This window comes from Chenopodium quinoa, unplaced genomic scaffold (genome assembly GCF_001683475.1).
Source record: "Chenopodium quinoa cultivar QQ74 unplaced genomic scaffold, ASM168347v1, whole genome shotgun sequence".
NCBI lineage: Eukaryota > Viridiplantae > Streptophyta > Magnoliopsida > Caryophyllales > Amaranthaceae > Chenopodium > Chenopodium quinoa.
Genome location: NW_018745003.1, coordinates 101,494 through 116,103, shown reverse-complemented (window position 1 = coordinate 116,103; position 14,610 = coordinate 101,494). Strand labels below are relative to the sequence as shown.

Sequence of the window (14,610 nt, the reverse complement as noted above, 5' to 3'; positions counted from 1 at the left end):
ATAGTCTAATACTCGTACTACATACTCCCCGTAACATGTTTGTTCACTGCTTCACACGTCAATTTTCTAAGAACAACCCGAAATTGTATATGTGAACTAAACAAACGAGGTACAAATGTACAATCCATTCCTAATTTCCTAGGCTTCCAAAATCATTTATGTGCATTAGTGAATAACACTTTAATTGCTTACTCTCTACTACATCATCCAAAGTTGTCACATTATACAAATGTATCAATCGTTTCGTCACACCCTGTACTAAAAACCATATTACAGATTGCTACATTTGCAATCTAAACTAATTAGATCTGTGGCACCATATTAATAATCTATCTCGTGGCTAATCTACCCATTAATCGCACATAAATATACATCAATCTAGCCCACTCACTAGCCAAAATTACTCAATCATATTCAAATCAAAATTGCATATAATTAAACTTTAATCTTAAAATGCTGAATATAAAAGGAATTATTATTTCATAAGAAACTGGAAACATCAACATCACATCCCCAGATTTCAGATCACTTACTCAGTAACACTACTAGTACTATTTACATCATCATCATCATTATCATATCATCATCATTATCATTATCATAAAACAACAAAATAAAAATCTAAGATGATGAACTCTGATGATCAGATAAAATCAACGGCTAAGATCAGTTTCCTCAACAGGATCTTCAAAGTTAGGATCTTTAGCATCAACAACAGTAGGAGCAACCTGATGATCATCAACCAAAAGCCCATCACCGGCCCAAGTAAACTTACCACCATGACCACCTTTCTTGGGCAGCCCATTAACACCGGAGCCTGATTTCCGATCTTTGTTTTCATGGGCTTGGGCCAACTTCGTATGGGCCTTCATACCTTTTCCTGACTGCTTCATCTTCTCTTGATTTTTCTCTCTCTAAAATGGTGCAATGGGTTTTGTTATGGAGGTTGGATATGATAAAGAGGGGTTTATATATAAAGGGGTTTTTGGGGTTTCAGTTTTTTTTTTTTTTTTTTGGGTTTATTTTTAATAAAAAGGACAGATCATGTGACTTGGGGCCAAACGGATGACAACGCCAATGGGTAGGATTAATTAAGCAAGAAACGGATTGATTATGTGTTCTAAATCTGATTATTCATTAAACATTAATTAATTTGAGGGGGGGGGGGGGGGGGGAAATTAGGACTTTAAATGAATGAGTTTTTTTTTTTTTTTTTTTTTTTTTTTTTTTTTTTTTTTTTTTATGTTGCACTCTTGAGTTTTATAGATTGCCATTATGAAATTTATCAATGATATCACTTATAATGATGCAAAGTATAGACTCAAGGCACATCACGACCTACAGGCAACACCGGCGCATTTTTTAGGGCTTTCGGGTATGCCTAGTAATCCATATTAGATTGTTTTAAGTTTATGAAATACCAATAGTGTAAAGGAAAAATTAACATAAATAATCCCAACTATTAACCACCTTCTCATTTTAATCTCAACAACACTTTAACTCGAGATAATCCTAACTATTAACTTATCCTTCTCACATTAGTCTCCATGTTTGTAGCCTATTCAATCGGTTAAACATGATATGTCGCTTTAAGATTGTTTTTTTTTTTTTTTTTTTTTTTTTTTTTTTTTTTTTTTTTTTAACTTCTTCCCTAACCTCCCTCCCCCCTTCCCTATATTCCTGTCCTCCACAGTCCATATTCTGTCCCAACAAAACTATTCATTTTTTTTATCCCCTCAAAAAATTGAAAAAAAAATTAAGAAAAAAGTTTCAATTTTGGTAGAACAAATCTACAATTTTGGAATTAAATTAAAATTCAGCAAACTTTCAAATTTGGAGAAGGATAGGATAAATAGGAGATTAAGTTGCATAAGAAATCACATTGCAGACTTCGTTGCTTTTGATCTTCAATAAGTTACATGGAATCATGGAAATTGAAATATTATTGTTTTGTTAGTAGTTGTGCAATAAAGCAAATGTTTCCCTTTGACTTTAGAAATGAACATCCAAGAGACCAAAGCAATTAGATATGAAGTTTGGAGTAGTATGCAAGAGAAGGTGAATGGGTGGGCTGCCGTTGGGATGGTATGGCAGATTGGCAGTCAAAGGTTATGGAAATGGTGGAGGGAGAAAGAAAGGGTGAAATATATATATATATATATATATATATATATATATATATATATATATATATATATATATATATAATCGGTATCACAGGTAACAAGTAAAAGAGACTATTTTGAGAAGAAGCACCCAATAGTTGGGATTATTCTAGGTTAGATAATAGTTGAGATTAAATTGAGAAGGACATAAATAGTTTGGATTATTCATGTTAATTTTTCCTAGTGTAAATGTAGATAGTATATAACTATGTATAAGAGACGATAATAGTACTTTGTGTATCGAATATTCGAAATTAGGGTCGTTTGGTTTTTTAAATTGAAATGGATTGATATGGAATTTCTAGTATAGGAGAGTTTGTTATATATACCCGGGTGCACCGTACACCCATGAGTATTTTGTTTTCATTTTGATGATTGTTTTTCATTTAATTATCAAATGAAGAGCAAAAACTAACCTTGGATTAGTTGGGTGTACGGTGAACCCAGGTGTATAAAACAAATTCTACTAGTATAGGAGGTATGAATTTAAATGCTCATACTAATTTAAATTTATTTGGTTATTGTTATTTATTACGAAGTAGTTTAGAATGTTTTTTAACAATCATTTTAAAAAAATAGAATGGATTCTAACAATCATTTAAAAAAAATAAAAAAAAATAGAATGGCTTCTACTGATAAGTCGTGTTTTGTGTATATTATTTGGTTGGTTTTTAGTTAGTTTTGTTAGTTTTGTTGAGTATTTGAGTCCGTTTTGGCGTATTTTGCTCTAGTTTGGATAATCCGATGCTTTTATGGGTAGTTTTGTTGTTTTTGATGAATTTCAGGAATAATGGAGCTAATTTGGATGAATTATAGATCCACGAAGTAAGTCAAAGCCCATGGAGTTTGGAGATTGAAGAAAAGTCAAGAAAATGGCATTTTAGAGGTAGGCACGGTCGTGCCTCCCCACTAGGCACGTCCGTGCCTCTGTGCCAGAAGCTGCGCCAAAGGAAGACCCTAGGCACGTCCGTGCCTAGCAGAAGAGGCACGTCCGTGCCTAGGTAAAGAAGCAGGCACATCCGTGCCCAGCATCAGGCACGTCCGTGCCTGGAAGACAGAAACTGCAGCAATTTTGCTACGTATAGAGGCACGTCCGTGCCTATGGAGAGGCACGTCCGTGCCTCCTGGGATTCTTGTGCGCCAAGGCTTAGCCGTTTTTCTTATCTTTTTAGGCTCATATAAATAATTTTTAGCCTTGTTTTTCTTGATTATTCATTAAGCCTTATATTATTTTTATTCTCTCATTAAGAACTAGTTCTCCATCTATTTTTCTAAGTTTTGTAATTCAAGATTCAAGATTCAAGGTTTCTACCTTCAATTTTATTCAAGATTTGGTATTTATTTTTCATCCTTTGTTATTTAATTATGTTTTCATTATTTATTATTGTTTTTGTTTCTTTAATCATGTGTGAGTAGATTCCTTAATTCAAGATCTAGTGTAGCCCTATTATTATTGATGCATGAATTAAATCTTTAAATTCTTTAATAACTTTAACAATTGAATTGCTAAATTGATTGTGATTATGCCAATGCTAGGTTAGACGTAACTATAGTATTGCGATTATTCCATTGTTTTTATCACAGCGAGAGTTGGGTATAAACGGATTTGAGTAAATCAATTTAGGGTTTGATTCATAACACGAGAGTAGTTGGGTTTGATAATTGGGAAGTGAGAGTAATGTGTTTAATGTCTTTAATATGCATGATACCATGAGAATAAGATTGATTGTATGTTAGGGAAGCCATTGATACTCGAGAGAGATCCTTGGTAATTATTAGGGTTTACTTTTCCCCGTTCAATTGAATTCGTATGTTAAGGGTAGAATTACAATTGCATCAATAATAGTTGTGGTGAAACTAGATCTTGGATGTTTTAAGTACTTGATTTAATCATCTTATTTAGTTTATTTTCGAATTCTTCTCATACTTAGTTCCGTAGATAATTGATTATAATTGATCCTTGCTTAGTAGAAATTCGAGTCTATTTAATTATTTTTGAACCTTAGTCTCTTGGGATCCGACCCTTACTTGCCAGTCTACATTAGTATTGGTCTGTTAGGTTATTTTTGATAGGTACGCGACACGCCTACCAAATTTTGGCGTCGTTGCCGGGGACTAACGGTTTCATTAGATTATTTGTGATTCATTTTTGCTAGGCTTATTTCGTTGCTTCGGCTATTTTCTCTTGTGTTTTTGATACTCTTTCTGTAGTTTTCTTGTTGCATGCCCACACGAAGCTCAGGTTCGGAAGATCTAGTACCTTTTGATTCTGAAATCGAAGCAACCGCAAGAAGACGAGCAGGTAGAAGAAGAAGGAGAAATCAAACCAATAGAAACATGACGGACGCCACGAAATCCCTTTTGGAGTACGGTATTCCTGATACGACTACCGGACTTCTTTCTAGCATTGTCAGGCCACCTATAACGGCTCAGCACTTCGAGCTTAAGCCACAATTCATTCAATTTATCTCCAATGATTCATTCATAGGCTTACCGCATGATTGTCCGGTAAGTCATATTGATAGTTTTCTGGAGAAATGTGATACAATGAAAATGAATGGTGTAACAGATGATGCTATTAGACTACGCCTTTTCCCCTTCTCATTACGGGATAGGGCAAAGGAGTGGTTGAGAGATAAAGGCGCTGGCTCGTTCGATACGTGGGACAAGCTAGTGAAGGCCTTCTTAGTGAAGTTTTTGGGACACGAGGAGACTGCTAGGTTGAGGAATGAGCTATCCACTTTTAGACAGTCAGATGATGAGTCTCTCTATGAGGCTTGGAGAAGGTTTAAGAGGCTACAGAGACAATGCCCTCATCATGGCATTCCAGAGTGGATATTAATTCAAACCTTCTATAATGGCATGACTCATGAGTTCAGAATCTATATTGATGCTGTGTCAGGAGGCTCTCTCTTGACAAAGAACCCCACTGAAGTAAAGGAACTTTATAGAGAAGATGGCAACCAATGATAACTATCATCCAGGAGGCCGAAATACTGTGAAAAAGGGAGGTAAACTTGATATTGATGCCTTAACTATGCTAACCAGTTCTGTGCAGGCACTAACAAGCAGGTTTGATAAGTTCCAAGCTGGAACCTCTACTAGCCCACAGGAGTTGTGTCAATTGTGTAATGTGCAGGGTCATATTGCACCAGATTGCCCACAGATTTCGCAGAATACAGGTGAGAAGTCCATTGAACAAGCCAATGCTTTCTACTCCTCAAATCCCAAAAATCCTTATGATCCCTACTCAAATTCCTATAATGAAGGTTGGAAACACCATCCAAACTTATCATACAAGAACACCCAAGCACAGCAGAATCCATCACCACCACCCCAACCCAACAACTACAACCAACCACTACCCGGTTTCCAACAAAGACCATCCATGAACCAACAACCAATGCAACCACAACCCCAAAAATCTAGCCTTGAAGTGATGATAGAGAGCTTTATTACCACAACCAATAGTGCTATCCAACAACAAGGTAACTCCATCCAACAGTTGCAAGCCCATAGTAAGCTCATGGAAAGCCAAATAAGCCAACTTTCACAACAGGTGAGTTGCCTATCAACTCTTCAAGATCAAGCAAAGGTTCAAAAAGAACAATGCAATGTTGTTTTCTTGAGAAGAGATGAAGCCTTTCCAAGGCAAATTGTGGAGAAGGTGTGCAGTGAGGAGTCTAGAAAAGACGAAAAGGGCAAAGATGTTCAAAGCTCCAAATATGTGGCTCCACCGGCTTATGAGGAACCGATGCCTTTCCCGCAACGGTTGTCAAAAGCCGTGCTCGATAGACATTTTGGAAAATATTGTGAAGCCCTCAAGAAGGTACACGCTTCTACTCCCTTTTCTGATCTTTTTGTTCAAATGCCTCGATTTGCAAATTTTGTAAAGAATATCAAAGATCAACATGAGGATAAGGAAGTAGCACATAAGAAGGGCCCTACTCTCTTATATGATAACCTACCACCTAAGCTGCATGATCCCGGTAGTTTCACTATTCCCTGCACGATAAACGAGAAATTTTTCGATAGGGTTTTGTGCGATTTAGGTGCTAGTGTTAACTTAATGCCCTATTCATTATATGAGAGTTTAGGCTTGCAAGGACTTAGGCCTTCCCCTATTTCTCTTCAATTGGCTGATAGGACCTCTAGACTCCCTGAGGGTGTGGTTGAAGATGTATTAGTTAAGGTTGGTGAACTTGTTTTTCCTGTTGATTTTGTTGTTATGGACATGAAAGAAGACCATAAGATCACGATTATATTTGGTTGTCCATTCCTTGCCACAAGTCAAGCTTTAATAGATGTTCCTAAAGGACAAGTAACCATTAGGGCCCAGGATAAACAAGTCATGTTCAAGCTCTTTGATGAACATAATTCTATATTTGATGGTGGTACTTGCTTAAGAATCGATGCTACTAACCCTTTGTTTGATAAGTATGTATTTGATAGAAATTTCGTGAGAAGCAAGGACAAAATTCCACCCGATGATGTGCTTGGCCACATGAAGGTGAGTTCGGATATAAGGCAGGTAAACAATAAAATGAAGGAGTCACTTGGAGGCAATCATTCCCATGGGCAACATTGCGGAGTTCCCCCTTCGTGTGGTGATCCCGGTTGAGCCAACAAGGGAGGTCGAGCTATAGACCTTTTAAACAAGCGCTAAATGGGAGGCAACCCATTCTCGAGTTCTTACTCTTATTTCGTTAATTTTTCTTCTTTAATTTCATTATTTTTCTTGATTTTTTTTTTTTTGGTTTTGATTCTTATAACTAGTTTTTGATTTGTTTGTGGTTTTTATATAGGTGAAAAGTAAGCAAAAAGAAGAAGAAACAAGGAAGAAATGCGCAAAGAAGAAGGAAAAAGGAGAAAATCACATTTCTGCAGAGGCACGACCGTGCCCCTGAGGAGGCACGTCCGTGCCTCGAAGGCAGAAACTTCGGGGACTATTTTTCTAGAGAGGCACGTCCGTGCCTCAACTCGTAAAAAAAAAAAAAAAAAAAAAAAAAAAAAAAAAAAAACTGTAGAGGCACTTTCAAGGCGGTCCTAGCACCGACCCGAGGTATGGCGGCTTTCCCCCCACCCCTCCTGATCAGTAGGTTGTTTCCCCTTCCCCTTGTTCATTTACCACTGTTATATGCATACATTGAGGACAATGTATGATTTAGCTTGGGGGAGGATATGCTTTTCACCTTGTATATATTAGATTTATTTCAGTTTTTGGGTAGTTTATTTCTTTCTAGTGTCGAATAATATGCCATTGCATGACTATGTTTCTATGATTATAATCACATATGTGTGCTTTTTGAGAAAAAAAAAAGAGTTTTCGAAAACCCATTCATTGATGTGCTTGGAATTGAGCTAGGTAGTGGTCAGGATGGTCTCCCCGCTCTACTTATGTGCATAGTTTGTGTACCCGGTGAGAGTCTTGAGCCTTATTTGACTGATTTCACTCTACCTCAATCATGTTTCTTCTTGTGTGATTAGATTGTCCTTCATATAATCGAATTCTTGGTCTTGGTTTTTGACTATTTGAGACTTTATGATGCATGTCGCGAAAAGATGATTGAAATTTCCTTGTAGAATTTAGAGCCTCCACATTCTAGGCCTTCATGTTTTTTCTTTTTGTTTTTATTTATTTTTATTTTACATTCACCCGTAGGTTGAACCAATTTGAGCCATATTAACCCCTTCTTGATACCCTACATTTAAAGCTTTAGAGCTATTTTTCTAGGTTTATTTTGAAGGTGTTTTACATTTGTTAAGCCCTATGAGTGTGAATGATGTTTAAAAAAAAATTGAAAAAAAAGGAAAGAAAACAAGAGAAAGAGGGGACATTAGAAAAGGGAAGAAAGGAAAGAAAAGAAAAGTGGCCTTAAAGGCCTTTGAAAAAAATTGAGAGTTCTTCCATTTGTTTTTATTTATTAATTCCCTCCTCTTTGTGAAAAAAAAAGAAGAAAAAATGAGGCAAGGAAAGAATAAAAGGGCTATGTTCATAATTGTATGGAGATTGGAGGAAATAAGGTTGGATTGAACCCGACATTTGAATGTGTAGTGGGATTAGGATTTGTTTTATTTTGAGCACCACATTCCCAAATTACGTCGTCCAACCCTTATTTACTGAGCTTACCTAATATGGATTTCATGATTTTCGTGTTTGCATCAATCACTAAGAGTGGAGAAAGTTGCATTGCAAGCCTAAAGAGGCCGGTTGTGTGAAGTTGATATGCATGCTATGCTTAGGTTGAGTGGCTTCATATTTCACCCCGAAAACACATGAGCGTTATTGTTTTTATTTTTCACAACCAAAGTGAGAACTATTCATGTTTGTGTGAGTAGGTATGGGGAGATGTGTGGTAAGATTGGTTGTCAAGTCCAAGTATATGAGATGAATGGTGGTTTTTGTGCATGTTGACTCTTGATTTCGTTTTTTTTATCGTGGTTTTGAACTTGATGGCACATTGTGATTGTTTGAGGACTTGTCATTCTCCTCCCTTGTGATTCATGGTTAAATGCTTGAGGACAAGCATTAGTTTAGCTTGGGGGAGTTTGATAAGTCGTGTTTTGTGTATATTATTTGGTTGGTTTTTAGTTAGTTTTGTTAGTTTAGTTGAGTATTTGAGTCCGTTTTGGCGTATTTTGCTCTAGTTTGGATAATCCGATGCTTTTATGGGTAGTTTTGTTGTTTTTGATGAATTTCAGGAATAATGGAGCTAATTTGGATGAATTATAGATCCACGAAGTAAGTCAAAGCCCATGGAGTTTGGAGATTGAAGAAAAGTCAAGAAAATGGCATTTTAGAGGTAGGCACGGTCGTGCCTCCCCACTAGGCACGTCCGTGCCTCTGTGCCAGAAGCTGCGCCAAAGGAAGACCCTAGGCACGTCCGTGCCTAGCAGAAGAGGCACGTCCGTGCCTAGGTAAAGAAGCAGGCACGTCCGTGCCCAGCATCAGGCACGTTCGTGCCTGGAAGACAGAAACTACAGCAATTTTGCTACGTATAGAGGCACGTCCGTGCCTCCTGGGATTCTTGTGCGCCAAGGCTTAGCCGTTTTTCTTATCTTTTTAGGCTCATATAAATACTTTTTAGCCTTGTTTTTCTTGATTATTCATTAAGCCTTATATTATTTTTATTCTCTCATTAAGAACTAGTTCTCCATCTATTTTTCTAAGTTTTGTAATTCAAGATTCAAGATTCAAGGTTTCTACCTTCAATTTTATTCAAGATTTGGTATTTATTTTTCATCCTTTGTTATTTAATTATGTTTTCATTATTTATTATTGTTTTTGTTTCTTTAATCATGTGTGAGTAGATTCCTTAATTCAAGATCTAATGTAGCCCTATTATTATTGATGCATGAATTAAATCTTTAAATTCTTTAATAACTTTAACAATTGAATTGCTAAATTGATTGTGATTATGCCAATGCTAGGTTAGACGTAACTATAATATTGCGATTATTCCATTGTTTTTATCACAACGAGAGTTGGGTATAAACGGATTTGAGTAAATCAATTTAGGGTTTGATTCATAACACGAGAGTAGTTGGGTTTGATAATTGGGAAGTGAGATTAATGTGTTTAATGTCTTTAATATGCATGATACCATGAGAATAGGATTGATTGTATATTAGGGAAGCCATTGATACTCGAGAGAGATCCTTGGTAATTATTAGGGTTTACTTTTCCCCGTTCAATTGAATTCGTATGTTAAGGGTAGAATTACAATTGCATCAATAATAGTTGTGGTGAAACTAGATCTTGGATGTTTTAAGTACTTGATTTAATCATCTTATTTAGTTTATTTTCGAATTCTTCTCATACTTAGTTCCGTAGATAATTGATTATAATTGATCCTTGCTTAGTAGAAATTCGAGTCTATTTAATTATTTTTGAACCTTAGTCTCTTGGGATTCGACCCTTACTTGCCAGTCTACATTAGTATTGGTCTGTTAGGTTATTTTTTATAGGTACGCGACACGCCTACCATCTACCAATGACGGATCTAGGAGAGGGTCGTTTAGTTCTTTAAATTGGAATATTCTATCACTTGTTATGTTAAAGATGGCTTTGATAAGGATTACCAATTAAATTGATTAGTGTAGTTCACTATATCAATTAAAAGTATAACATAATAACAAAGTCTCCCTCCAAATCATGGTCTTACTCCTTTTCTTATGGCTCCTAGGCTCCTAGCTGCATAATGGTCAAGATACCATGGGCTTTCTAGTTATAAATAATGTTACTGATCTAATTCTTGCAGGTGCTAAACCATCTTCTAATTCCAATTCTCCAAATCAATCTCTAATGTATTTTTACATAGAAGGCTCACAAGCAACCCTAATGTTGCAAACAACTTGTTTTATGAAAGAGATAATCTTGCTAGTTACTTGTACTTATTACTCCCTCGAGCATGTAGGACATGTGTTCTTAAGAATGAACAAACCCACTTTGAATAAAGAGTAAAACCCTATTAGTATAGAATCGTTTGAGGTTCAACATTGAAAGACAAGCTGTCAACGAATTAGAATAAGAGAATGCTTGAATTTCCCTTGATTAATCAAGAAGTGAAATGTAATGGTGCAAGTTTTACTTAAGGATTGAATGAGGGTGTACTATTATTTCTATAAGCTCGAGACATGCTAAAACACAAGCACAATATTACGCACAAAGTTTTGAGTTTATTCATGTACCAAGTAAAATATTTATACAAGGTAGAAAACACAAGCGAGCCTTGCTCACCAAGGCTGCCAGCTAGCACTAGCACAAAGGAAACCGACTACTAAATTCCTAATAAAGATATACTTAGCAAAAGATTTCCTACCAAAACAATAGCTCATCAAATATACGATAATATATGAAAATATTATCCCTTTACCCCCCCCCCCCCCCTCAAGTTAAAGTATGGAAGTTCGAAATGCCCAACTTGCCAAGAAGAAACTGAAATTGTTGAGTACCCGATGCCTTCATAAATATGTCTGCTAACTGTACTTCAGTGGGAATATACGAGGGTTGAATCATGCCATCCTGAATCGCATCACGCACAAAGTGACAGTCTGCTTCAATGTGCTTAGTACGTTCGTGGAACACTGGATTTTTAGCAATATGAAGTGCGGACTGACTATCATAATACAGATTAATTGAATTTGGATGTTAGACTCCCAAGCTAAGCAATAATCCTTTCAACCATTTCATCTCACAAGTAATTCCTGCCATAGATCGATATTCTGCCTCTGAAGACGAATGTGCTACAGTGGGTTGTTTCTTGGTCTTCCAAGAAAAAGAAGAGTGACCAAGAAAAACAAGCCAACCAGAAAGAGAACAATGAGTCAAAGGGCATGCCGCCCAATCCGAGTCACACCAACCTGTAAGACTTAGTTTACTATCACCTTGAAGTAAAATACCTTGACTGGGTGTACCTTTTAAATATCGTACTACACGCAAAGCTGTCTCCCAATGCTCTTGTTAAAGAGCTTGCATGAACTGCGAAAGAATGTGAACGGAGTAGGCCAAATCTGGCCTTGTCATGGCTAGATAAATAAGACGCCCTACCAGACGCCTGTACGGCTCTGCATCTGCGAGCAATGCACCACTAGCCTGCGCCAGTTTGTGATTTTGTTCCATAGGTGTCGCTGCCGACTTTCCGCCTAACAATCCACTCTCTGAGATAACATCAAGAACATACTTTTTTTGGGAAAGAAAAATACCTTCACGGCCACGAGTCACTTCAATCCCTAGAAAATATTTCAAAACACCGAGGTCCTTCATATGAAAGCACGTACACAAATACTCCTTGAAGGCCTTCAGCGTAGCGGAATTATTTCCTGCAATAATCAAATCATCTACATACACCAACACTTTTATTTGCACCATACCCCTTGTAAGAGTAAATAACGAATAATCAGCATACGATTGCAGGGAACCATATGCCTTCAAAACCGTCACTAACTTGGCAAACCAATACCGAGGAGCTTGTTTAAGACCATACAAAGACTTGCGTAGTCTACACACCATATTGGGATTGTCGGATTCAAAGCCAGGAGGAAGTTTCATATACACCTCTTCCTCAAAGTCGCCATGTAAGAAGGCATTATGAACATCCGTTTGATGCAGCTCCTAATTTTTATATGCTGAAATGGCTAAGAAAGCACGAACTGTAACCATTTTTTCCACAGGAGCAAACGTCTCATTATAATCAATGCCTTAAATTTGATGATTACCAAATACCACCAATCGAGCTTTTTAACGCTCTATTCTTCCACCTGCATGATACTTAATTTTGTAAATCCATTGACTACCAAGCGCTTTCTTTCCCGGGGGAAGATATTCCATGGTCCATCAGTCCATGTACCATTTTTTTTCCAAAGCACGAATTTTATTTTGCATTGCTTCATGCCTCCCTGCATCTTGCATTGCTTCTTTGAAAGTAGAAGGTTCCTTTCCTGCAGTTATGGCTGCAAGAAAATTTTGGTGGAAAACAGAAAATCGGTCACAATTAACATAATGTGCTATTGGAAAAGGATTACCTGAGGAAGGGATTGGTGTAGGTGAACTTGGAGATGGACTATTTCAAGATACAGTATACGTCACATAATCACGAAGCTTCACAGATGGGAATTTCTCACGAAGGCATTTGCCTAGTCTCTGATCCTCAACATTTACCTCACTAACCAAGGCCTCCCCCCCCTGAAGTAGAGGGGTTCGAATCTGGCTGCACCTGAGCAGCAGGCTGCTTCACTTGCGCACTTGGCAGATCTGCTGCCTCATGTTCCATACTCTTCTCATGAGGTTGTAAATCACTAGTGCTTTCCACACTCTTCATACTTTCACCGTCCCCACCTCCATACTCTTCTAGAAAGTTAAAGTCATTGCCACCTGCAAGTGGCACATCATAGGTACTATCGATCACAAAATTTACATCCTGACCTTCCTTGAATGGAAATACCTCTTCATAAAACTTGACATCTCTTGATACGAAAAACTCTTTAGTATCAAGATCATACAACTTCCATCCTTTTTTCCCAAAAGGATCTCCCACAAATATGCACTTCCTACTCCGACTAGCAAACTTATCTCCTTTTTCTTTTTGATTGTGAGCAAAGCACAAGGAACCAAACACACGCAACTCATCATAATTGGGCAAAGCATTAAACGACATTTCATACGGACACTTTGAGCTGCCGCTAGGACACATTCCCCCCAAAAACAAAGAGACAATTTTCCCTGAAAACGAAGAGCTCGTGCTACATTTAATATGTGACGATGTTTTCTCTCCATTCTACCATTTTGTCGAGGGGTTCCAACACAAGAGGATTGAAATATAATTCCATTGGCCACAAAATAATCTTTTAGGCAATTAAATTCTGTTTCATTGTCATTCCTTACGACTTTGAGTTGTTTATCAAATTACCTATTCACTATTGCAACAAAGGACATGAATATTTAAAACACTTCTGACATATCAACCAATAAATACATCTATATGCCACGAGAAAAAACATCAACGATCATTAAAAAATAACGAGCACCACTAGAAGAAATAGTATTGTATGGTCCCCATAAATCACAATGAATCAAGTAAAACATACAAGTTGCATTACTAGTACTCAAAGGAAAACTACTTTTAGGGTGTTTAGAATTATGGCATACTTCACACACTGTATTTAAACAATCTTTGCTATGACTAACACATGGGAGCAATTTCACTATTTTCTTAGAGGGGTGCCCTAACCGATTGTGCCACAAAACCATTGAATTCGAACCTTCAACTGCATTTACTTTCACCGTTGCCACGTCTCGAAAATAGTATAGTCCATTCCGTAGTTCACCTGTTCCAATCAGCTCCCTCGAATGATGGTCCTGCAAAGCACACATGTTATTAGTAATCGTGACGATGCAACTCTTATGAGCAATAAGTTGTGACACCAAAATTAAATTACAATTTAAAGAATGGACATAAAGAACATTGTGAAGAACCAAGGTATTAGACAGTTGCACATCTCCTGTTGCACCCACGAAGTATGGAAAGTGCCAAACATTGGGAACTACCCGGGAAAGAGTTAAGGGATTGGATAATGGATCTAGCGTTCCTTGCGGAAGTCTAATGGACAACATTTTGCTATCTCAGGAGTTACTAAGGAATTCTCATAGGGAGTCCCCCTGCCCTAGGTGTGCCATCATAGCATAGTGACTTGGCTTTGGGGTGGTTTCTCCGTGGACAATGCCACCTTAAATCGTTTTTTTAGTCTTCATCATTTACTCCCTTTTGTTTTAGTAGGCGCCAGTCTTCTTCATCTGGCCGCATTGCATCAATATGGATCAAATAATCCATTAGGTGTACATTCAGAGATGGATAAAATTGCCTTTTACCCTTATTTTTATGTAAAGGATCTAGTAGGTTGGGTAGCTTTTGCTATCTTTTTTTCCTTTTGGATTTTTTATGCTCCT

At 37.2% G+C, this 14,610-nt stretch overlaps 1 protein-coding gene across 1 annotated transcript; it reads left to right on the top strand.

The window, feature by feature from the left end:
* Positions 1–5,202: 5,202 nt before the first annotated feature.
* Positions 5,203–6,786, top strand: LOC110708099. Its single transcript, XM_021886208.1, has one exon. The coding sequence runs from the start codon at positions 5,203–5,205 to the stop codon at positions 6,784–6,786; it is 1,584 nt and encodes a 527-aa protein (XP_021741900.1).
* The last annotated feature ends 7,824 nt before the right edge of the window (positions 6,787–14,610 follow it).